A 22,080-nucleotide genomic window follows, 5' to 3' on the forward strand; every position below is an offset into this window, starting at 1 on the left:
TTCATCTAGATAAGTCAAAATCCTATGATTCTTTTATTCTTACAAAGCTAACACATGCAACTATCCAATTGCATTGGATTTGCCGCAACTAACTATCGCAGCTTGCCCCACGAATGCTTATAAATTGAGGAATGTTGTAATCATTTTGGAACCGCAAGCTATCACATTCAAACCCTTATTATCTCTCATTTTTAAGCTATTTTCAGCATATTTTGGCACTTCAACTGATTTTATTCACTTTTAAGCTATTTTTTTTTAACTATTATCCCACTTTGCCTATAGTTTCCCATTTATACCGTCAACAAAAATATTACTGATATAAACATTAAAATGTTAATCTTTATTTTATAGGATTTGTCGTTCGATAATTTTAAAATTTTTGTGAAAGTCGTTTAATGATTGTGAAGATATTGAAATTCGTTAGGCATCATTGGTTGATGTGGAATTATTATTACCTCAATAAATTAAAATTAAAAAGTGAACAATGGGAGACACTTCAAATAAATAATTGTTTCTTTTTTGAGCAAATTAAATAAATAGTAACCGGTGCATGTAAAAGCGATTCTTTCGAGCGCTTCTCCAAAACCCTTCGTCACAATTCATAAACCCTATATCCACCGTCTATTCTCAGCCACCGTGCCGGGCCGTATCAAACCCTACCAACGTAATGGACGAGGACGTCGCAGAAGCAACGCAGTCCTTCACTGCAAACGCTGACATATGCCAACAACTTCTAACCCGATATGCCCGCTCCTCAGCCGCGCAGCACCGCCACCTATGCGCCGCCGCCGCCGCCGCCCGCTCAATCATTCAGTCCTCTTCTCTTCCCCTCACTCCCATATCCTATTTCGCGGCTACCATCACTTCTCTTTCCAATTCAAAGATGCTGGACTCCAATGCGCTTGGTGCGCTGACGTCCTTCCTTTCCATAGTGCTTCCGTTAGTTGGTGGAGGCGAAATAAAGCCGGAGAAAGCGGGGGAGGCTGTCAGGGTTTTGGTTAGAACAGTAGAGGAGAACGGAGGTAGTTTGGGAACTTCGGGTGTTAGGGCTGTAGTGAAGTGTGTAGGTGTTTTGGTTGCGGAATTCTGCGGTTCGAAAGAATGGGACTCGGTTGCTTTAGGGTTCGAGTGGCTTGTGAAGTTTTCCCTTGATAAGCGGCCGAAGGTTTGTATAAACTGTATTTCTCAACAGTACAAGTTGTATGGCACTCTGTAATTCATTTGAATGCAGGATAAATATAGAGCGTAGTTATGAGCAATAAGCGACATAGGGAATTTGCAATGCAGGATGGTTCTGTAATTCATTTGGATGCAGGATAAATATATAAGTGGCCCATGGAATTTGCATTGCATGGCAATTGGGATAAAGTTGCATGCTTGATGGATGTGTTAACTGATTATTAGCATTATATTCTAGCTGGGTTTGTGTTAAGTTGGAGCTAATTAATTTAACTTGTCCACTATCCGATTAGTACTTTGATCTTGTACAGTAGTATTTAACGACTGACAGCTGATTTCATACATAGTCTCTATAGTATTCATGCCATAGATAGTGTGAAATGAAAGCATAAGTAGTAATTGGGTCAATTTCTACTGTTGGCTCAAAACTTAAGCCTGAGTTTGGTTATTTTCCTGGGCAATCATCTTCAAGTCTTGACCTTTTACCGATTTGTTTACTTGTTTTTAAGGTGAGGAAATGTGCTCAAGATTGTCTCTTGACAGTTTTCAAGTCGTTCGGATCCTCTGATATCTTCAAGAAGGCAAGTAAATCAATATACTTGCTGCTCAAAGATCACATGCCATTGGCTATAGAAATGACCACTTCAGGAATTGTTGATGGATCTAAAAACGAAGCAACGCCAATATCAAGGCCTGAACATCAAGAAGTTCTTCATTTGCTGAATGTGATAAAGCATGTTCTTCCACATCTCTCTCCCAAAGTCCGCATGAGAATCCTTTCACAATTATTAAAGATAATGAGTTCCCAGTTCTCAGCGTTGACAAGACATGTCTTTGATGTTATTTCGGCTATATTTGAAACTTCAGAGACTGAAGTTATAACATCTAATGCTGAAGACATCTTCAGGTCACTGGTTTCCTATATATCTTCAGAAGAAAAGAATCCAGTTGATAGTGTATTGTTCGCCGCAACTTTAGCTAAAACTGTGTTAGGCAAAATTCATGATGGTGATATAAATGAATGGACCACCTATTTCCCTATGCTAATGGAATCCTTAGCAGGTATGCTTTCTATATTTTAGATGTCTTCTTTCGTAAGCTTTTTATTTGGTTGACAGTTGCATTTGTTTTCTGACCTGGTGCCTAAATTTATCTGTTGTATTGATCTACCATCATATAACATGTTGGCGTCGCTGGTGTCAGCATTTCTTATTTAATTAGAGGAATTCAAATTCATCTCAGGAGAGTCTGGTGTGGCAAGAATTAGTGAGAAGCCAATCAGTGTTGTCCGCATGAAACTGATTAAGTATTTTGCAACACCATTGCATATATATGTTTGTCATTTATCATTTCAATGATGTTCAAACATGTTCAGAAGTGTTACAGATTGCAATGTCTTGCAGGTTCTACCTTCTACATGACAGTTGATTCACATTTATTTCCTTTCTAGAAACATTATTCAGAACTAACTCTCTGTTTGCTCCCATCAGGCCTTCTGTCTTCCGAGGCTGATGTTGCTTTACAGGCTTCCAGCATGCTTAGAGAACTAATAAACCACCACATTGATGGAAAAAGCTTCTTGAACACAGAAAACCAAGATATGGAAGATAAGGCAACTAACAATGCAGAGATCAAAGCAGTAGAAACTACTTGCAACATATTCTACAATTTGCTGAGTGCTTCATCTCAAATTCCTAGTGAACACTTCTTTTCAGTGGTAGCTTTTCTATTCCTCAAACTTGGTGAGTGGATATTAAGGATCTTTCGTTCGAAAGAGGTGGCAATACAAGAATATTCTCACTTCCATATTTTCTCTGTAACTACTTTGGTCCCTGTTAAATTCCATTTCTGGGGGACTGTTCACCTTTGTATTACATCTTCAATTCCTCCTCCGCATTTTAGGGTGTTGTCTATGTCTAACTTCTAATGGTCTTTCAAAATCACTTTTGATTCTAGGTGATCTATCAGCCATCTTTATGAAGCATATACTTCTTAAACTTGGTGATTTGATGAATGCTACATCTGCTAGTGGTTCAGAAACTAAACACGTGAGTATTCAACTATTCATGGAACTCCCTCTCTCTCATGCTAACTAATGATTGTCTGAATGGGAATTCAAATATCAAGCAGGGAGCACTTTTTTGATATTTTGTATCTTCTATGAGCAAATCAAACTATGTGCAAGTTGTACTTGTTTGAAGTTTTACTTGTTTTGATTCTTTTTCCTTGCTGGGGATGGATTCCAACACAGTTAAGTTGTATGAAGTCTGATTACTCATATTTGATTTCATTATGACATACGTGGTTTGTTAGGGAATGGCATTTGATTTGGGGATCTGACCACTTGTAAATCTAGTGCTTGATTAAAATGTAAACATGAAAATGGGAAAAAAGACAAAATCTTATTTTGTTTTTAACTTGAATGTGGACAATATTTGATAGAATCTACATTTTATCTTTTGTTTCCTGCTTACATGTGCCTAAATAAGCTTGCTTTAGGTTTCTTTGCATGGTTTGTAGCAATTTTTGACATTCATATCCCAGTTTGCCTGTTACCCATGATTGTCTCGCTTTCCTCATTTTTGCAGCTCCAGGACTGCATTGGGTCAGCTGTTGTCGCCATGGGACCAGAGAAATTACTTGGATTGCTCCCAATTTCCCTCAGTACCAAAAATTCTTCCTGTTCAAATATTTGGTTAATTACTATTCTGAAGAAAAATATTGTTGGGTCATCGCTGCGGTTCTTTATGGATTATATTGTACCTCTTGCCGAGTCCTTTGAGAAAGGATCTCATAAAGGTACTTACCTATAGAAACAGAAATCTTTTATCCAATTATTTTGTGGTTATCACTTATCCTAAATTCTTAATTGAAGTATTTGATGCTATAACAACAAGAAATCTGCTTACCTATCCTAATCTCAGAGTTGAAAATAAGTGATCTCCACATTGAGATATCTAAAGGGTTTGCATTTTCTCAAATTCGATCTGTTGTTACGCATGATGGTGATTATTGATTTTGATTTTTCACCTCATGCACTCTCCACTCAGTCAAGACCTCACTTCAACAGTTGCGGATCTGGGTGTATAAAATATTAAGAAGAGGGCATCTTACAGCCATCGCATAGTGTGCGTGTTAAAGATTCTGAATTTTGTATGATGAGTTTAGTAGGCGACCATTATATAAATTATAATTATAAATATTGCTATGTATATTTTATCTATTTGCATCTGAATTTAATCAAAGATGTCCAGGTATCTATGTTTATATCATCTGCAAAATCTAGTTGTTCTCTACTTTAGTCTATATATATTCGTTTATATGCTTAAGCCTTGTAGAACTGTAATTTTTTACTATATCTGGAATTTATATTTCTGCTCCTTTCCAGTTAAAAATTCAGTAATTGGCCAAGATCTGCAGGCTTACGCCCATGGCTGTTGGGATTTGTTCCCTGCCTTTTGTCACCACCCAAGCGATACTTATCAGAGTATTGGAGCTCTAACCCAACTCTTAATCCGTTTTCTCAAGAAAGAGTCATTTATGCTTGAGAATATCGCCATTGGTTTGCAGGTGTGGTTCTAATTTTCTGACTGTTCTATCTGCTCAAAAACCTGTGTTCTCTTTGCTTAAAATCTCTTCTTGTCTGTTGGTAATAACTTGATAATCTTGCTTGATGGTTTTGTCTTTTTTGTGTAGGAACTAGTAAATGAAAACAAAAATGCACTCGCCTTCGATCAGGGATCTGTGCAGTTGATAGAAGTTCGAAGTAACGGAATGCTTGATGAGTTTGCAACAGATCTTAATACGAGGTGTTTCTACTCAAAAAAGATAGCAAGCAAAAATCTTAAGGCTTTGGCTTCAAGCAGCAAGGAGTTGCTTCAGGCTTTAACTAATGTCTTATTTGAGAGTCCACCTGAGACAGGCAAACATCTGAAGGTTGAAATCATTATTTAATTGTTTGAAGTAGAAAGGTTCTTCTAGTTGTTCCTATGAGTTAAATTTATCTAACATCCAAATTGAGAATAGCAGCTAATATTTGTGCCCTTTTGCTATTATTTAATGAGGATGAATTCTGTTATATACGGTATAATATGAGGTTTCTGGTTGCACTCCTTACTTCTGTCTGACCTACTACAAGTGTTACTGCGTGCATCTGAAGAATAATTCTTTGTTTTCCTTTTCTTAATGTCAGGGTGCAATCAGATGCTTGGTATCCGTATGTGATGCTTCAGTAACAAAAGAGATATTTATTGATTCACTTGAGAAGTTTCAACTTCTAGATGATATTGGTCAACATGGAATGAATGATTGTTCAACCAATGAAAAAGAGAACGGTGGAACAGATGCTAAGAGGTGACAACAATTTTTCTTTTTCCATAAAATGGTGGTGCATGCTTTCCACCCTTCATCCTTCTTTGTTGCAATGCCAATTACTTGTCTGTGTTTATTTAATATGTTCCAGCTGTGGAATGGGGAAGAATGTTCTGTGACTGTAGTAGTTCTCTATAAAATTTGTGAATGCATCATTCATGATGTTGTTGATCTGTCTTTTGTGAAGGTCTCGAATACTGGATCTTGCATCTTGTGTTGTTGAAGGATCTGACAATGATATGGTTAATCTACTCTTTGCTGTTACTAGGCATGCTTTGCAGGTTTGGTACTGCCCATTACTTTTGTATCTGCAATGTTTTATGTGGTTATGGCATCTGTGTAATATGGATTCTAGGTGAGTGATGAGGTTGGCCAGATGGAAGCATATCAAACTCTCAGAAGAATACTTGAGGTTTTCTTTCTCTAAAATTCTTTCCACATAATTTTTTCAAAGAAGAAAAAAACTTACATTTGTCTTATGCTAATCTTTTGTGCAGAAACATTCTTGGTTCTGCTCTTCGCAATTTGCTGTAGTGGTGGATTTGTTGAATGCAGTGAAGTCTTCAGCTAATATGACATTGCTTAAGGGTCGCTTTGCCTGTTTGCAGATCCTGTTGATTCATGCGTTAATGGTATGCCAGCTGTTCAAGATCTTTAACAATTGTTAAGAGCTATCTTGCTAGACCACCCTATAATTTATATATTCCTTGACAATCCCCTTTAATTTATTGTTGCTTTGCTTTTTTGGTGGATTTTATGCTCATAAGACGAGGTCTTATGCTTAAGTTTTTATCCTTTTCTACAGCATTAGTTTCCTGTTTTACCATGCTTTATTTGAATCTTGATGGACTTCTTATTGTGCAGAGAAACGTGGACGAGGAGAATACAGACGCATTCCTTATTCTGAATGAGATTATTCTCACATTAAAAGATGTGAGCTACTTCCTAATGTTTATTTCCATTCTTCGCAAGTTCCATGGGTTTCTAGTGATTTATCCTTAGTAATACTTAATTCTTGTTACTAAAACCTAAGTGATTTCAAGTTCAGTCCAATGAAGAAGGCAGGAAAGTAGCTTATGATGCTTTGCATGGGATAAGTTCCAAGTTGCGGAGCTCATCAGATGCTTCCTATGAAGGACTCTATCACAAACTTCTCACCATGGTAAGTACAACCATGTCCCATCCGAATATTACATCTGAACCTTCTCTGAATGTTACATAAGCAATTATATGTACGATAAATGCAGCAAAACATACAACAATAAGGATTTCTGTTGTGTTGGCCTGAATAGTTTGTGATGCTTATGGTTATGACTACAGGTGGAGGATCTTTGTTGATTTACTTAAATCAGCTAGATTGGATCTTCATGTGTGATAAAAACTATGCTTTCTTCCATGGTTTATAATAAGGCCTGTAGCTTCTAATTTATCCACTGAAATTGGCATTTATTATTCGATAGAGCCACATGTTTATTGAATTGGCTTATGCACTCCCAAATGTGGGCAGCAATAATGCTTACGCATGTCACGTTGAGGAAATAGCTTTATGATGATGTTGTTCTGCCCAGATTACAGGTTATCTTTCTGGCTCCTCTCCCCATATAAAGAGTGGAGTGGTGTCTGCACTCTCGGTTTTAATTTACAATGATCCTGATATTGGACTTATGGTGCCTGATATAGTCCCCTCTGTTATGGAGTTGTTACACAGCAAAGCAGTTGAGGTTATAAAAGTGAGTTTGCCCTGCTTTCAAGGCTTGAGCATTATATTATTCTTTCCTTTATGCTGATGAGGTTCTGATCTAAATTGAACAGGCTGTTCTGGGTTTCGTGAAAGTATTAGTTTCATGTCTTAAACCAAATGATCTGCAACATTTTCTTCCAAACATCATGGACGGAATTATTCGTTGGTCATCTGTCTCCCGCCATCATTTCAAAACAAAGGTGTGTGATCTTTGGTCTTTCATACTTCTGTGTTGATTGATAATGCAAAAACTTGGTGAAGGTACCATTTGGTGTTAAGAAAAGAAATGTTTCTTCATTTTGTAGGGTGTTACTGACCCAGGTTAGATGTCTATTATTGTCACAGTTTACGATAGCTGCTTTATTTTGATGATGCCGCGGAATATTGCTCTATCTTCAATATTTTTCACTCGTTAATATCAGTTTTACCCTTTTCATTGACTTAGTTGCATCATCTATATATTATGTATCACTCAACCAGAAAAGAGATTATGATTCTAGAATGCGGATACTGAAGTTGTTATGGAAACTATGTGAAAATGGGATTGGGATGAGACTAACCATCGGATGGGGTGCTGCAAGTAGTTTACAGCTGACTGTACTGCTCTTTGAATATATTCTTCCCAGAAGTGCTGTTGAGATGCTTATTTAATTTTTCTACAGGTTATTGTGATCTTGGAGATCATGATGAGGAAGTGTGGTTCTGCTGCAGTGAAAGCACTTGCACCTGAGAAATACAAGGACTTTGTTCATGGTGTCGTGGTGGTACATGTCTTTTGCCTTCTTCAGCTTTTTTGTTTTCTATTGTTGGATTTGGATACATGTCACTGTTAACTTCATTAAGCAAATGGCTGGGACCTGGTTTTAATTATAGACTTGATATTTATTGGCGGCTTATTGGTTCAGTCATTACTGTGTTGGTTCCATATGTCCTGCATTATTAGCTGTTGACGGATGTCACCAGATTTCAAGTTTACTCCCAACATTTTTTTGGTTAATGTGTAATTTCATAATGCAAATGATTTATGATTAAAGTGTAATTGTTCAACGTAGTATGGATAATTCTCAACTTGTTAGTCTCCCCTGGTTCAGATTCTATGTTGCTTCTGTTCTTCAGCGTGGACTTTGTATTTTCATCAGTATCCACGGCTAAGAATCCATTAAATTCACTATATTATATATTGCTGCAGAATCGTCATGGCAAGACAAATTCCAAGGAAGGTGGAAACAATGATGCTAGGCCAGAACTTTCTGATGCATTCTTTAAGGGGTCTGATTTCTTTTGTCAAACTTCATTCCTTACTTTACAGTTAGATTAGCATTCTTGATTATAACCGCTCTAGCTATTTTTCAGGCAACGTAAAAGGAAACAAAATGAATCGGCCATCTCCGCCAAGGAAGAAGGATCTGCTAGACCTTGGAAAAGGCAGAGAGACATGAAACAGAATGCTGGGAAGTTGGTGGGAAGAGGCGAACATTCTTCTCATTATGGAGACCTTCAAAAGGGTAAGTTGAATAAAAATCGAGGCAGTGAAGCAAGGGAATTTAAGAAGCAGCTCTCTGGTGGAAAGAAGCAGAAGAAGAGGATACTAATGAGTAGGAAAGATGAAGGAAAAAAAAATAAACCAGCTGTTGCATCCAAATCTTTGAAGCGTAAAAGGGAGGGAAGAAAAGACAGAAAATCAGCTGCTTAGAGAACATGAATGGATTATGATTAAAACCGGTGGGAGATTTGAAACCAAAACATGTAAGCAAATTACTCATAAATCCGAGATATGGTGCAGGGCCACAGCAGTGTCTAGGTAGAATTGAAGTCTTCGGACAAGTGCCACGGATGAGCAATCTACATGTGATATTTTCTATAGGATTTCCTTGGAGCACTTGCTTCTCAACTTTTGACCCTGGGCTGTGCTTGTTGCATAGAATATGTGGTATATGTATAAATTATAGACAAAATTCCTGTTCAGTTAGGTCTGGACAATTTTTCTTCTGATGGTTACTGGAACTTGAAAACACTGAAAATTGTATGGCTTGTTTGCTTCTAAGTTTTGGCGATTTATAACAAACAAGCATGAAGTTGATAATGGATGGCCATCCGACTCCAATCATTTTGATGTTGGAAAAAATAGATTCAATGTGAAGTGAACTGAACTATTGTTGATTGCATGGAAACATAAACAAGAAAGTATCTTTAGTACTCATTCGTTGTTAATTTAACATTTAATGAATATTTGATCTACTGAAATTAAATAAATGCGATAGAAATAAATTAAGCTCATGCTCTAAATATACTTGTCTTATATTATGTGTCCCAAGATTAGGGAAAGAATAAACGATCTTGACATATATGTTACAATAACTTTGGTGCATGACACACAAACTATGGTAAAATAGCGCTTTTTGGTGATAAAACGACATGAAGCAACAACGCTTTTTACTACAATAAATAGTTTCCAACGGTAATCGGAGCTGAAGGCGCGGTGCCGTGTCTTATCTTCATAACCTCCGCGAGAGCCCTGATGGCCACCGTACACCATCACCCTCCTTTTTTCACCCCATCCCCAAAAGCCTACGGTCCTGCGAAAACCCGTACTTCGACCGTTCATTGCTCCAAGCCCAAGAATCCAGATCCCTTCAAAGAGAAGAAGGTGGCCCAAGTCGACTACGACGCCGGGACCCACAAGTTATCCACCAGAATCTCTGGTATCCGGAAGTCCGACCTCACGAAACGGTACCGTTTGAGGGTCGAGGGCGAGAGGTTTCAGAAAGACTGGTCTATATCCGAGGTGGTGGAGAGGATAATGAAGCTTAACCATTGGGAGGACGTTGAGGGTGTGCTGAACCGGTGGGCTGGCAGGTTTGCGCGCAAGAATTTTCCGGTTCTAATAAGGGTAATATTTGTGACATGTGCGTTGTGGTGGCCTAAATTTTATGAGTGAGAGCAGGGAGAGTTGTTTCACGAGAGTTTATGTTTTTATGTGAGTTGATAGTGTTTGATGCTGGTATTTAGTAATCAATAAAATAGAAAATTTATGAAGTTAGCATTTTGAATTTTCTACATCATCTAAATTCTGAATTTTTGTCAAGAATTGCATTAGGTCAGTTAATCAAGAGATTGGACTACACACAATTTATATATTATTAGCGAGGACAGTCAGTTGTAGTGGATGGAGTAAGTATTTGGCTTATGTATGTCACATTTTGTTGAAGGGGCCAGGAACCATAAAGATGCAATCTTTGAACAAATAGCTCCGTTGTATATTTATGTGGTAGAGCAAGGTGCGACCTCTATACCTTATGTAGGGATATATATTTCGTCCAGAGGGATGTGGAAAGATTATTATGTTCTTACTTTTGGGCATGGATTGGTTTTTTGGCTAGGCCTGGTGAGGTTGGAGTTGTAAAATGTAAGATCAATGCTTGTCAACTGCTAGCTTAATTTATACTTTTTGTTTTCTGACTTGAATTGCTTAAAGGTCATCTGTAGTTACTCGTTGATACCTTTATTTTGGTAAAGAACTGTAACACTACTTCTGTTTTTCTGTGCAGGAAATAACGAACATGGGTTCTATAGAACATAGTATCCAAGTATTCAATTGGATGAAGAATCAAAAAAACTACTGTGCAAGAAATGATATTTACAATATGATGATTAGGTTGCATGCTAGACATAATCGTATTGACCAGGCACGTGGCTTATTTTTTGAGATGCAAAAGTGGAGGTATGTTCATGCTCTTCATGTTCATTGCGTTGTCTTTTGGATGGTTATTAATTCCTCTGTTATTGAAACATCATTCTTCCTACTTCCCATCTCTTGGATAATCAACAAGATGCTGTGTTGACCAAATAACTGAAAAACTTCCTTTAGGTTGTTGGGCTGCTGAATTATAGTTCAAATGTCTAATTCAAGTAGCTAGCAAATATTTCTTTCAGACCTGAATTCTGTCAGAAATAAATCCTTGTATGATTGCATTGTATCGGCTGATGTCTTTACTTTTTTTGGTTGAAACAAAAAGGAATATTTACAACAGTCATCACAGCCTGATTTTATGGTTTGTTGTAGGTGCAAGCCTGATGCTGATACCTACAACGCCCTCATCAATGCACATGGACGAGCTGGTCAATGGCGCTGGGGACTGAATATCATGGAAGACATGCTCCGTGCAGCTGTGTGTATTTACATTTTTCCTTCCTAGTCAATCTTTGTGGTTCTGATGTGAGCTTCCTTCTTTTCATTATCTTTATCCTCCAGCTTGATTTTCCAATTTTAGCATTAGTCTAATTTTATTAATAAGGGAACTGGTGTCAGGTTATACCTAACTTTTTACTCCATTGCATTTTCTCAACCTTTTCTGTTATGAAGGTCTGGGAACTGATTGAGCTCTGACCAGAAATCAACTTCTGCGATGTCTTTTAGTTGTTTGTCAAATTGGCATTGGTTGTTTCTTTCAGCTGCACAGTTTGCCATTCATATGTCATATAGAAAGTTTAACTAGTTGTGGAACTCTGGTAAAAGTTTAACTAATTTTCTCTGTATGTGATGGTGTCTTTGGGTTCGAGTATAAGAAATTTGTTCCAAGGTAGACTGTTGGGCGGTCTCAGTTACTTTACATTGGAAGGAAAATGGTATCTGTGATATATGCTGATGTGATGCGCATAATATAAGTTTGTCATGGAGTTTCAAATGTTTGAGCTTGATCTCTATTGTCTGTCAATGTAAGATGCAAGTCAAAGATTAATATTTTATTTTTGTTATAATTTAGCTGTGCTAGCCTTTCCGTGCTAGCCTTTCCAGACCAGAATTACTCTTTTCACATTATCGTTTTTCATATTTGTAAGAATAAGCCACAGCCAGTTTGTTCAAATTTCTGGGCAACAAAGAAAAGACAGTGTGACATTACAAAGTTATTATGCTTGTATTCGACTACGTTTCCCTCTTCCAAATCCTCCCCTGATGTTGCACTCACTTGCGTCGCGCCACCCCCCTTTTTTTGTGGGTGTGCGGGAGGGTGGGGTTGGGGGTTTAGAATACTAAAACTAAATATTTCAACCTCTCTCCTCTATAACAAGTTAAGCTTTTAAATGAGGTTGCTATCCAATTTTTACATAACAATGATGTCTGCCATTTTAGTGTGTATGCATTCTTAAGGATTGGACTTCCTGAATGGAAATTGGTTATATTTAAAGACAAAATTTAACTGTTACTAACTATTTATTGTTTCAAATGCTGGGACATATGTGCCTGTTTTACAGTTGCCATGTGCTGGTCTATTAGTGATACTGCTTCACTCTAAATCATTTTGATATTGTCTCATATCTGCAGATTCCTCCAAGTAGATCAACATATAACAACTTGATCAATGCGTGCGGATCAAGTGGCAATTGGAAGGAGGCTCTGAAAGTTTGTAAAAAAATGACTGACAATGGAGTTGGGCCTGATTTGGTGACCCACAATATCATTCTATCTGCATATAAAAGTGGATCACAGTTTTCAAAAGCACTCTCATACTTTGAGCTAATGAGGGGTACAAATATCCACCCAGATACTACAACCCTCAATATTGTGATACACTGCTTGGTTAAGCTTGGAAAATACGAGGAAGCTATTAACGTTTTCAATTCAATGAGAGAGAAAAGATCAGAATGCCGTCCTGATGTTGTGACTTATACTAGCATCATGCATATGTACTCTATTTGTGGACAGGTTGAAAATTGTCATGCTGTTTTCAACACATTGATTGGGGAGGGTCTGCGACCTAATATTGTTTCTTACAATGCATTGCTTGGTGCATATGCCTCACTTGGCCTGAGCGAGCAAGCCTCGTCAATTTTTAATGAGATGAAACAGAACGGGATCCGCCCAGATGTTGTATCTTATACCTCTTTACTCAATGCCTTTGGAAGATCACAACAGCCACAGAAGGCTAGGGAAATATTTGATATGATGAGGAAAAACAATTGCAAGCCAAATTTGGTGAGTTACAATGCACTGATTGATGCCTATGGATCTAACGGCTTTCTTGCTGAAGCTGTGGAACTGCTTCAAGAAATGGAGCAAGTTGGTCTACAACCAAATGTTGTTTCAATTAGTTCCTTGTTGGCAGCATGTGGTCGCTGCTGCCAAAAGGTGAAGATTGATTCCATACTAAAAGCTGCTAAGTTGCGAGGTATAGAATTGAATACATTCGGATACAACTCTGCTATTGGAAGTTACATGAATGTCGGAGAATATGAAAAAGCTGTAACTTTATATAGGCGCATGAGGGAAAAGAAAGTTAAACCTGATTCTGTTACTTATAATGTTTTGATAAGTGGCTGTTGCAAGATGTCAAAGTATTATGAAGCACTTGACTTTCTTGCTGAAATGAAGGATCTGAAGATTCCTTTGTCAAAGGAGGTATATTCTTCCGCAATCTGTGCCTATAGCAAACAGGCAAGTAAGTTAGAAAGTGAACCTGTGAATCCTGCTTCCACAATTTGTTTTAGTCCTAATTCCCGTGTTCCCTCTCTCCCTCTTTCTATGCCAGGGTCAACTTGCAGAAGCAGAATCAATGTTCAACATGATGAAAATGGATGGTTTGGTTCCAGATGTTATTGCATATACTGCGCTGTTACATTCTTTTAGTACTGAAGGTGAGTTCATGTTTTAGTGTATCAAATTTAAAAGTGCAGTTCAAGACAATGCGGTAAGATTGCTGGAAAGAATATTTTTGCAGAACACTGGGATAAAGCATTCACAGTGTTTCAACAAATGGAGCTGAATGGTGTCCAGCCAGACTCAGTAGCTTGTGCAGCCCTTATGAGAACTTTCAATCGAGGATCTCAACCAGGCAAAGTCCTGCTTCTTGCTGAGTTTATGAGAGACAAGGAGATCCCATTTACTGATGCGGTGTTCTTTGAAATGGTTTCAGCATGTAGCATGTAAGTCTTTCTTGTTTAAATGTTTTATAAAGTGAAAACTAGGTCACTACACTTATTCTCCTTGTGGGCATGCTCATCCTGCATTTGATTTTTCAAATTGTTGTCTTGCAGTATAGATGCGTTTTCCTCAATGATTGTATCTTCAGGGCCAAAAATATGGATCTTGAACAATGAATTGAATTTATGTTTCTTTATTTCCTGTTCATATGATGATTACATATAGTAAGATGTTTATTTTCTGAATTAATTTTGTTTCTTGGTTTAGAGCATGGTCATTATCTGCTAAGAAATTGACAGTTGTGTTTTGTTTGAAGTTTGCGTGATTGGAAGACGCTAACTGATATTATTCAAATGATGGAGACTTCCCTTCCTCGTATCTCAGTCGGAACTCTGAACCATCTTCTTCATTCTTTTGGAAAAGTTGGAAAGACTGAAACCATGATAAAGGTAACTGTAATTGGAATATTCTGCGTTCTGTATCCTGTTGCATTTTATAGGAGTGTATCTGAGTCTGGTGCTGATTGTCGGGATGATTAATTTATAGATTTCTTCTTTCTCATCACTTTCTGCAGTTGTTTCTGAAGATAGTTGCATCAGGTGCAGAAGTTGACTCGACTACCTACGCAGTTTTGTTGAAGAATCTTTTAGCTGCCAGGAACTGGAGGAAATATATTGAGGTTAATTCTCAAACTTCTTCAGAAATATATTCTGGTTTCAATTTTTGACTGCTCAAGCGTTTGAAGATTTGTCTCATTTGAAACTCACTGAGCACTTATGTATTGAATCAGAGCCATTTCAACAGTTGCAGTTGGCAATATATTTGGTTGCAAAAAATTTGAACATTAATATTGTAATACTTCTAATAAATCAAACTGTCCACACTAAGGCCATTTAATGTGATATAATGAGTAAGTCTTTCCCCTTCCACATCAGTTTTCGTTCTGCCTAGATTTTCTTAGGTTAATTGGAATACTACAGAATCTCATTGCAAGAGAGTTTATCTTTTCTTCATTAAGGTCATTCATGAGGATAAATTTAAACACAGGCATCTTAATCTCCTTATGATCAGAACCTTTATCCTTTTCTCCTAACTACCAACGGAAGGAAGCCTATAGAAATTTGACATAATGTGTGATGTCTACAATCTGATGTTACAGAAGTCACTCATGGTAGTAGTCCCAGGTGCCACCTGGGTATTAGAAGTCTGTCTTCCCCTGCAGGAAAAAAAAAATCCATACTTCCACCACCAGCCTATTGGAAAAACAACCTTTTCTTGTTTCCCTTTCCCTTTGGACTGATTCATCTTCCCCACTTCTTCCACAGCTAGGTTTTTCTTTGAAATAACTTTCTGCTATTTTATGTACTCCATACTTCTTTGCAAGTAAACTCGTTCACAAATAGGAATCTTAAAGTTGATATTGGTGGTTGCATCCAACTTCAGTTGTGGTGAAGTGGAATGAAGAGAACCCTGAGTCTCCAATAGCATGGTCTGCCAATGAAGAAACTTATTACAATGATTAGGTGTATCCAAGACACACCTTTGTCTATATATAATTGGATGGCACATGCAATGGAAATTAAATAGTTAATGGTGGTGTCTGATACTAGGATCTAACATAGTTTTTCATCCCTCCTCTTTGTCCACTTGGATTGATACTTCAATTTATGGTACATTCATGAGGCTAAATTATATAATATTAATAGTTTAAAATTATTATTTAAATATTTTTAACTAATAATAATTTAAATTATTAATATTATATGATTTTTATAATTATTAACATTTATATTAGGCAAGATATTTTAAATTTAAGAGATGAGTTTACTATTAATTTTTATAATGTAATTTTAATTTAATATTTCAATTTAAATTATAAAATTTCAAAAATTAATATAATATTTTTTTTCATATTTTTAAGTAAATGTATTTAAAAAATATTTTATTTTTTAGTAGATGAAATGCAAAAAAAATCACTCAAAAGAAGTAAAAAAATGTACATGTGAAATATATAAACACCATGAGGGTATTTTAGGCAAAAGCACTTAAAAAAAAGTCCAAAGTAGCCAAAAAACACCCCTGGACGCACAAGGAGCGCATGTAATGCACCTTCTATTAATTACTAATGAAAGCGGTGTTTTTTGCTGAGTTACAAAACACAGGTGGGTTTTTAGCCTATTTCAAAAACATCGGGGGATTTTAGCTATTTCAAAAAATTCAGGGGGTAAAATGCATTTTAACCCAACCAAAAAGGAGTTAGGTGAGTCAACTAACGGCACTTTGACCCTTTCCGTTAAGTATTGACGGAAAATTAGAAATGGGACCAATATTGCAACTATTTTAACTTTTTGGGACTTAAAACAAATTTCCGTAAATCACGGGACCAAAAATGGCATTGACCCTTATTTGTGGGACCAAATATGCAATTTAGCCCATTCATGATGTTAAACCTTTGGGCATGATTTCTCAGACTTGTGTTTTAGACTTAGTAGAAGCAAACTTCGCAGATAAATGTTCATTCTACTGAAGTGTTATCTGTGTAGCTTAAAAAGTGGTTGGAGCCCACTTGTGTCTGTAGAATATGACTAAGAAAGTACTATTAGTCCCTAGGTGGGAATGCAGGTAGGTCAGACTTCATCTACTGGGTAAAGGGTAGGTTCTGGTTAGATGAATAAAGGTTTGTTGCCATGTAGGTAAATTTGATCTTATACTCAAGTCAAGTCGTACTCTAAACTGGCCGAATCTTATTATTCCAACTGTTGTAGAACTACTGATATGTAGCATTCTGCATGGGTAGGCCCGTTCACTCAGAATAGTGTACCTATCAGAGATGACCTGCTTTCTGTTTGCACCAACTATCATGTAGGTCATACGATTCATGGGTTTCATCTGCATTTCATTGTGAAAATCACTGGCAACTCGTGCAGCTTGTGGCAGCCGAAAACTAGCTCTTTCTTAATGCTGTGCAGTGTGCATAATCGAAACAAATTTTGATGCAGGTGATGCAGTGGATGCAGGATGCAGGTGTCCCACCTTCTGCTCAAATGTACAAAAACATATTATATTTTGCTCAAACAAGTGGCAGCACTGAAATTGCTGCAGTGATAAGAGAACGAATAGGTAAGATGGCAAGGGATCTTTTGCTGTTGTCATTTGTTTCCCAAATGCCTAACATCGTTGAGCACTCTGGTCTTTTGGTCTCACTCAACGTGAGAGTGTAAACTGAAGGAATTTATATTTAGAGAATATCAAGTCTTCTAGTGTAGACTTTCTCCATGATCACTTATGCACAAAGCTTAGTACTTTTGATTTTATGAGATCTATCTGAAGCAGATGACATGCTGAATGTTCGATTTCCACATCAGATATCAGCCTGTTGTTAACTATTCTCCTGTTATGTTTTGTTTTCCTTTCAACAGAATCATTGAAGAGGAAACCTGGTCATCCTATCTTAAACAGCAGTGAGCATGGTCCTCCGCTTCACGCCAATGAATTGATCAGTAGTACAAATGATTGCAGTGCCAATTATTAGTGGTGGCAAGTTCCAGAGGTATGTAGCAATATGAACGACATCCAGATTCAGAAAGAGATGAGCAACTTGCAGGAAGCTTCTTTGTTTTTTAACACCTATCCAATTGATTGTTAATGTAAGGGAAAATACCATAATGGATGAGCTGGTAGCCCGAGCTTGTATAAGTTTGTATTAGATTAGTGAGCTGATGTCCCAGGGCTCTGGATACGGCATTAAGCTTACAAATACAGTTTCTTTTAAACATATGTATCTAAAGAAATCACAAAAAAAAAAAAATAGAGGGTTGTCACTGCTTCCAAGTGTGTATATGAAGATGCGCAATAAATCCTGAAACTGGCTTGGAATAATTTGGCTTCTCCTAAAAGAATGTGCCATTTTGCATTTGTTTCCCTGTGATTGCAGATTTTCTGTTCAGCAAGCTTAATTTATCTACTTTCAAACTCATAAAACTCTATCATCACTTGAAGAAGCAAATCAAAATTCTAACCAAATGCTTAAGAATATATCTCAGCATATGTAGTTGGCAGTTAAGTATGCCAAGAAGCAATACTGAAGCAGTTGCAGTTGCAACTCCAGCTGGAGCCTTTCTTCCCAGGAAGATTCTAACAAAATGACATGACTGGGGTACCAAATACTGAAGCGAGTGGTGGTGGAGGCCCGTTCAAAGTAACAAGCTCTAATATCGGCATACAACAGCTAAAAGCAAAGAACAAAACAACAAACACTGGTACTCTACAAGACCAGCTATAGAACATTTTTTAATGCGCCCCACATCAGCATTCTCCAGAAGGCAGGAAAAAGAAAAAAAGAAGACGGAAAACACAGATTCTTTTCCTGCATTCTTCATACCTTTGAGTCTTTGACATTGTCGTGACTAATATCATATATATAGATAAAATATGAACGTCATTTGTTAAACCAACAATATGTAAAAATTGTTCCTGTTTATTTCTTATAAAGCAGCAATTGCTTCTGTAAGCTTACCCCTGGAGGATGATAAAGAATCACATAATTGGATGCTTAGTGGAACAGAAAAACTCGAGGACAAATCTAGACACGGTAAGTGACAATCACAATTCACAAACTACCAAACGAACTTGCCAATAAGCAATAATTAACACAAAGCTACAGCTTAATGGCTTTCCATCATGCACTTATTTTGATTTGAGAGAAAGAAAGAAACATGGTCCCAAAAAAAGCAATCAAGCCATGCAGTTTACCAATCAAATTGGGAGATACTATGAACATTGATATCAGAAACAATTTCTGCTCTCAAGACAGGAGAGGGTTAGGTACAAGTTACAAAATTGGGATGGATGCGGAGTGTCTAGTTCTCACTCCTGTAATGTAACATACCTAAGTAATATTAAGAGGACTGAGTACCTCCATCAATGCAGATTATAAAGCTGAAAAAGGTCAGCAGCCAATCTAACTACTCTCAACAAGTTGTACAACATCTCTCATGGTAAAAATAAAAAATAAAAGAAAAGTATGGTAGCTAGGTAAAGCCAAAAGCAAAAAAGTTAAAACTTCTCAGGTCTACATGTTCGACACATTCTCCCTTTTCCTCATCCTATAATGATGGTGTAAACGGGATTTTGTACTGCGACGAAGAAAAGAATTTAGGTCATAACCCATAGATTTCATTTTGTCAAGAAGCTCAAAAGCAAGTCCTGCTTTATCTTTTGAACTGAGAAGAACTTTAAGTAAACTGTTACAGACTGGAGGCATCAATCGGTGACCTTTTTCCATGGTGTAGAGAAAAATATCAACTGCCTCATTGAGTTTTTTTTCAGAGCAGAGAGAATAAATCAACTTAACACACCCAGGGGCAGACACAGTGACATCGAACTCCTCAAGAATGGAAAATGTCTTCAGAGCCTCCTCCACTCTGTCTGCCTGACAGAGTCCAACAAGCCAAATATTGTAAGGTGCTGAATCAAAATCTGCCAATTTGGTGTCTATCTCCAGTAAGCTTCTCACTGCCTTCACCAAGTCACCGTTTTGGAAAGATTCCTCGGTCAACTTTAATGCTTCACCTTGCAGGCCAGATAGATTCCTGATGTACTTCAACCAAAAGCTAAATGCAACAGAAATCTTCCTCCTTCTGCAAGACCAAGTCATAAGCGTTTTATACACAGATGAGCTTGGTTTACATCCATTTGCTATCATTTGTTCAAAGAGCTTATATGCATCCCCTTCTCTATCCACCCTTTGGAGCCCCTCTATGAGTGTTGCATATGTTACTGAATCAGGAAAATGCCCCTTAAGTTGGAGCTCCTCAAAGAGCTTAAGAGCACCATTAACCTGCCCAGCCTTGCACAAACCATTAATCAAAGTGTTGTACGTGGTGATGTTTGGCACAACGCCACTATCAGCAAGCTGCATGAGAAGCTTGTAAGCCTTAAGTATTAACCCTGAGTTAACCAAGTTATCTACCATTTTTTGTAAGCTTGCGCTGTCAAGGATGCGATCAGCACCTTGAGACAACCGAAGAAATAATGATGGGTTCTTTCCAATCTCCATTTTGTAAAGCATTAGGTGAGCTTCCTCAAGCTTGCCAGCTTTGGATAGCCCATCAATTAGAGCATTAAAAGTCACAGCAGAAGGAAAACAGCCAAGCTTTTCCATTTCATTGAAGATCTGCTGGGCCTCTCCAAGCAGACCGTTCCTGCACAAACCACAAACTAGAATAGTGTAAGTACAAGTACTGGGGAAGTGATTGTGCTGGGAAATCTCTAGTTTAAGAGATCGAGCTTGGTCCAACAGCCCTATGTCACAGAATCCTTTGATTAACACATTATAACATTTCGTGTCAGGCACAAGACCTTTTCCTATCATATCCCTCAAAATATTAACTGCATCTTTCATCCTTCCAGCTTCACATAATCCTCGCATCATAATCGTATATAATACAAGATCAGGTTCTGAACCCACATCATAAACCTTCTGAAACATTTCCTCTGCTTCACTAAGCCTTTTGGCTCTTATCAGACCATCGATCAGACAACTAAACCCTCGTATCCCGACCTTATACCCATCATTTCTAAATGACTCGAAAAGCGCGAAGGCCTCATCAATCTGGCCACACTTACAGAATCCATCAAGCAAAGCATTATATGTAGCAGCATCTGGCATACATCCACTACTTTTCATCAATTTAAAAAGCCTATGAGCATCATGCGTTCTCTTTGCCTTGCACAACCCGGACATAATCACAGTGTACGTAATCCTACTGGGCAAGATACCCCTCTCAGTCATCTCGTCGAACAGATTGAGCGCATATTCAGTCATCCCACACTTGCACAACCCATCAATCAAAACACTATATGTATCGCAGCCAATTCTACACTTAGACTTTAGCATCATGTTATAAACCGCCAATGCCAACAAAATCACATCTTTTTTAACCAAGACATGCAATATCACATTGTAAACAGCTAAATTCGGCTTACACTCATAATCCTTCATCCTCCCAAACGTTTCCACCGCCTTTTCCGCCTTTTTTAACCTCCAGTAGCCCAAAATCAATACCACAAAGGCATCTGCCGGAACGGGCAACTTCTCATCCCTCAATTCATCAAGGACACTCCAGTACAAATGAAACGAATTACCACTTTCACAGCTCAAAAGCATGTCAAGAATTAAATTATGCGAAAGCCCACTTCGGAAACGCGCCTTCTGAGCTGCCCAGATGAAGAACCGAAAGCAAATCCGCGGGTCTTTCTTCAGTTGGGTCTGAGACTGAAGGACTGAAATTATAACTTCTCGATTAAGGAAAGGAACTAAGTTTTGGAGGGCGGGCCCAATGGGGTGTACGGAATTGATAAGGGCGAGGACTTCATTCGTAATATTCAAATTTTCGAGAGCATTGTCGGACAATGAACAGAAGCTGGAGGACGGGGTGAAGTGTTGGGGTTTGATTGAACGGAAGATTGGGGAATGGAGGAACTTCTGCATAATGGCGACGGAGCAAATGGAATACTCATTTTTTACCACATTTGTGTGTGTTTATGCGAGTGTTTTGGTTTAGCAGTGGTTTTGTAGTCGGAGATGCGGCGGCGGCGGCAGCGGCGGCGAGAGTCCAGAAAAAATGTGTGTGTAACGTTAGAAGCGCTATTGCTCCAAAAGCGATTCCCTCTTTTAGCTTTGGGCCTATTTGCTCTTGGGTTGAGCCCAGGCCCAATATGGCTTCTTCACATACGTTTTCTCTCTAGTAGCTGTACTCTATTGATAGAAAATGAAAAAATCGTGTGGAAGATTGTCATTATTTATGGAGTAGTCGCACTTATAAAAAATGTAGCTGACGTTAAAAGGAATAAAAAATACTTGCAAAAT

At 37.8% G+C, this 22,080-nt stretch overlaps 3 protein-coding genes across 6 annotated transcripts; 2 read left to right on the forward strand and 1 right to left on the reverse strand.

The window, feature by feature from the left end:
• The first annotated feature begins 540 nt into the window (after positions 1-540).
• LOC105159825 (ARM repeat superfamily protein) lies at positions 541-9,374 on the forward strand. 2 transcript variants are annotated; one of them, XM_011077027.3, is made up of 18 exons: positions 541-1,165; positions 1,689-2,241; positions 2,670-2,921; positions 3,136-3,227; positions 3,768-3,978; positions 4,592-4,749; positions 4,876-5,115; positions 5,372-5,532; positions 5,738-5,831; positions 5,906-5,962; positions 6,048-6,182; positions 6,415-6,483; positions 6,599-6,712; positions 7,119-7,280; positions 7,363-7,491; positions 7,954-8,055; positions 8,481-8,560; positions 8,645-9,374. In XM_011077027.3, exons 1-18 carry the CDS (start codon positions 668-670, stop codon positions 8,982-8,984), a joined length of 3,447 nt encoding a protein of 1,148 aa, XP_011075329.1. In that variant the 5' UTR covers positions 541-667; the 3' UTR covers positions 8,985-9,374. The 2 variants fall into 2 exon arrangements, with proteins under 2 accessions (XP_011075329.1, XP_011075328.1); XM_011077026.3 differs by having other exon boundaries at positions 542-1,165; positions 4,568-4,749.
• A 347-nt stretch (positions 9,375-9,721) lies between these two features.
• Positions 9,722-18,131, forward strand: EMB2654 (Tetratricopeptide repeat (TPR)-like superfamily protein). 3 transcript variants are annotated; one of them, XM_088879423.1, is made up of 11 exons: positions 10,041-10,181; positions 10,501-10,569; positions 10,840-11,012; positions 11,355-11,460; positions 12,615-13,724; positions 13,819-13,924; positions 14,008-14,212; positions 14,527-14,659; positions 14,785-14,889; positions 17,210-17,330; positions 17,630-18,131. In XM_088879423.1, exons 3-11 carry the CDS (start codon positions 10,852-10,854, stop codon positions 17,740-17,742), a joined length of 2,160 nt encoding a protein of 719 aa, XP_088735549.1. In that variant the 5' UTR covers positions 10,041-10,181; positions 10,501-10,569; positions 10,840-10,851; the 3' UTR covers positions 17,743-18,131. The 3 variants fall into 3 exon arrangements, with proteins under 3 accessions (XP_011075330.2, XP_088735550.1, XP_088735549.1); XM_011077028.3 differs by lacking the exon at positions 10,501-10,569 and having other exon boundaries at positions 9,722-10,181; XM_088879424.1 differs by lacking the exon at positions 10,501-10,569 and having other exon boundaries at positions 10,008-10,147.
• An 864-nt stretch (positions 18,132-18,995) lies between these two features.
• Positions 18,996-21,930, reverse strand: LOC148788234 (Pentatricopeptide repeat (PPR) superfamily protein). The gene has a single exon (XM_088879425.1). It carries the CDS (start codon positions 21,700-21,702, stop codon positions 19,282-19,284), a length of 2,421 nt encoding a protein of 806 aa, XP_088735551.1. The 5' UTR covers positions 21,703-21,930; the 3' UTR covers positions 18,996-19,281.
• Positions 21,931-22,080: the final 150 nt, after the last annotated feature.

Source organism: Sesamum indicum, linkage group LG4 (genome assembly GCF_026168435.1).
Source record: "Sesamum indicum cultivar Baizhima isolate 11 linkage group LG4, ASM2616843v1, whole genome shotgun sequence".
Taxonomy (NCBI): Eukaryota; Viridiplantae; Streptophyta; class Magnoliopsida; order Lamiales; family Pedaliaceae; genus Sesamum; species Sesamum indicum.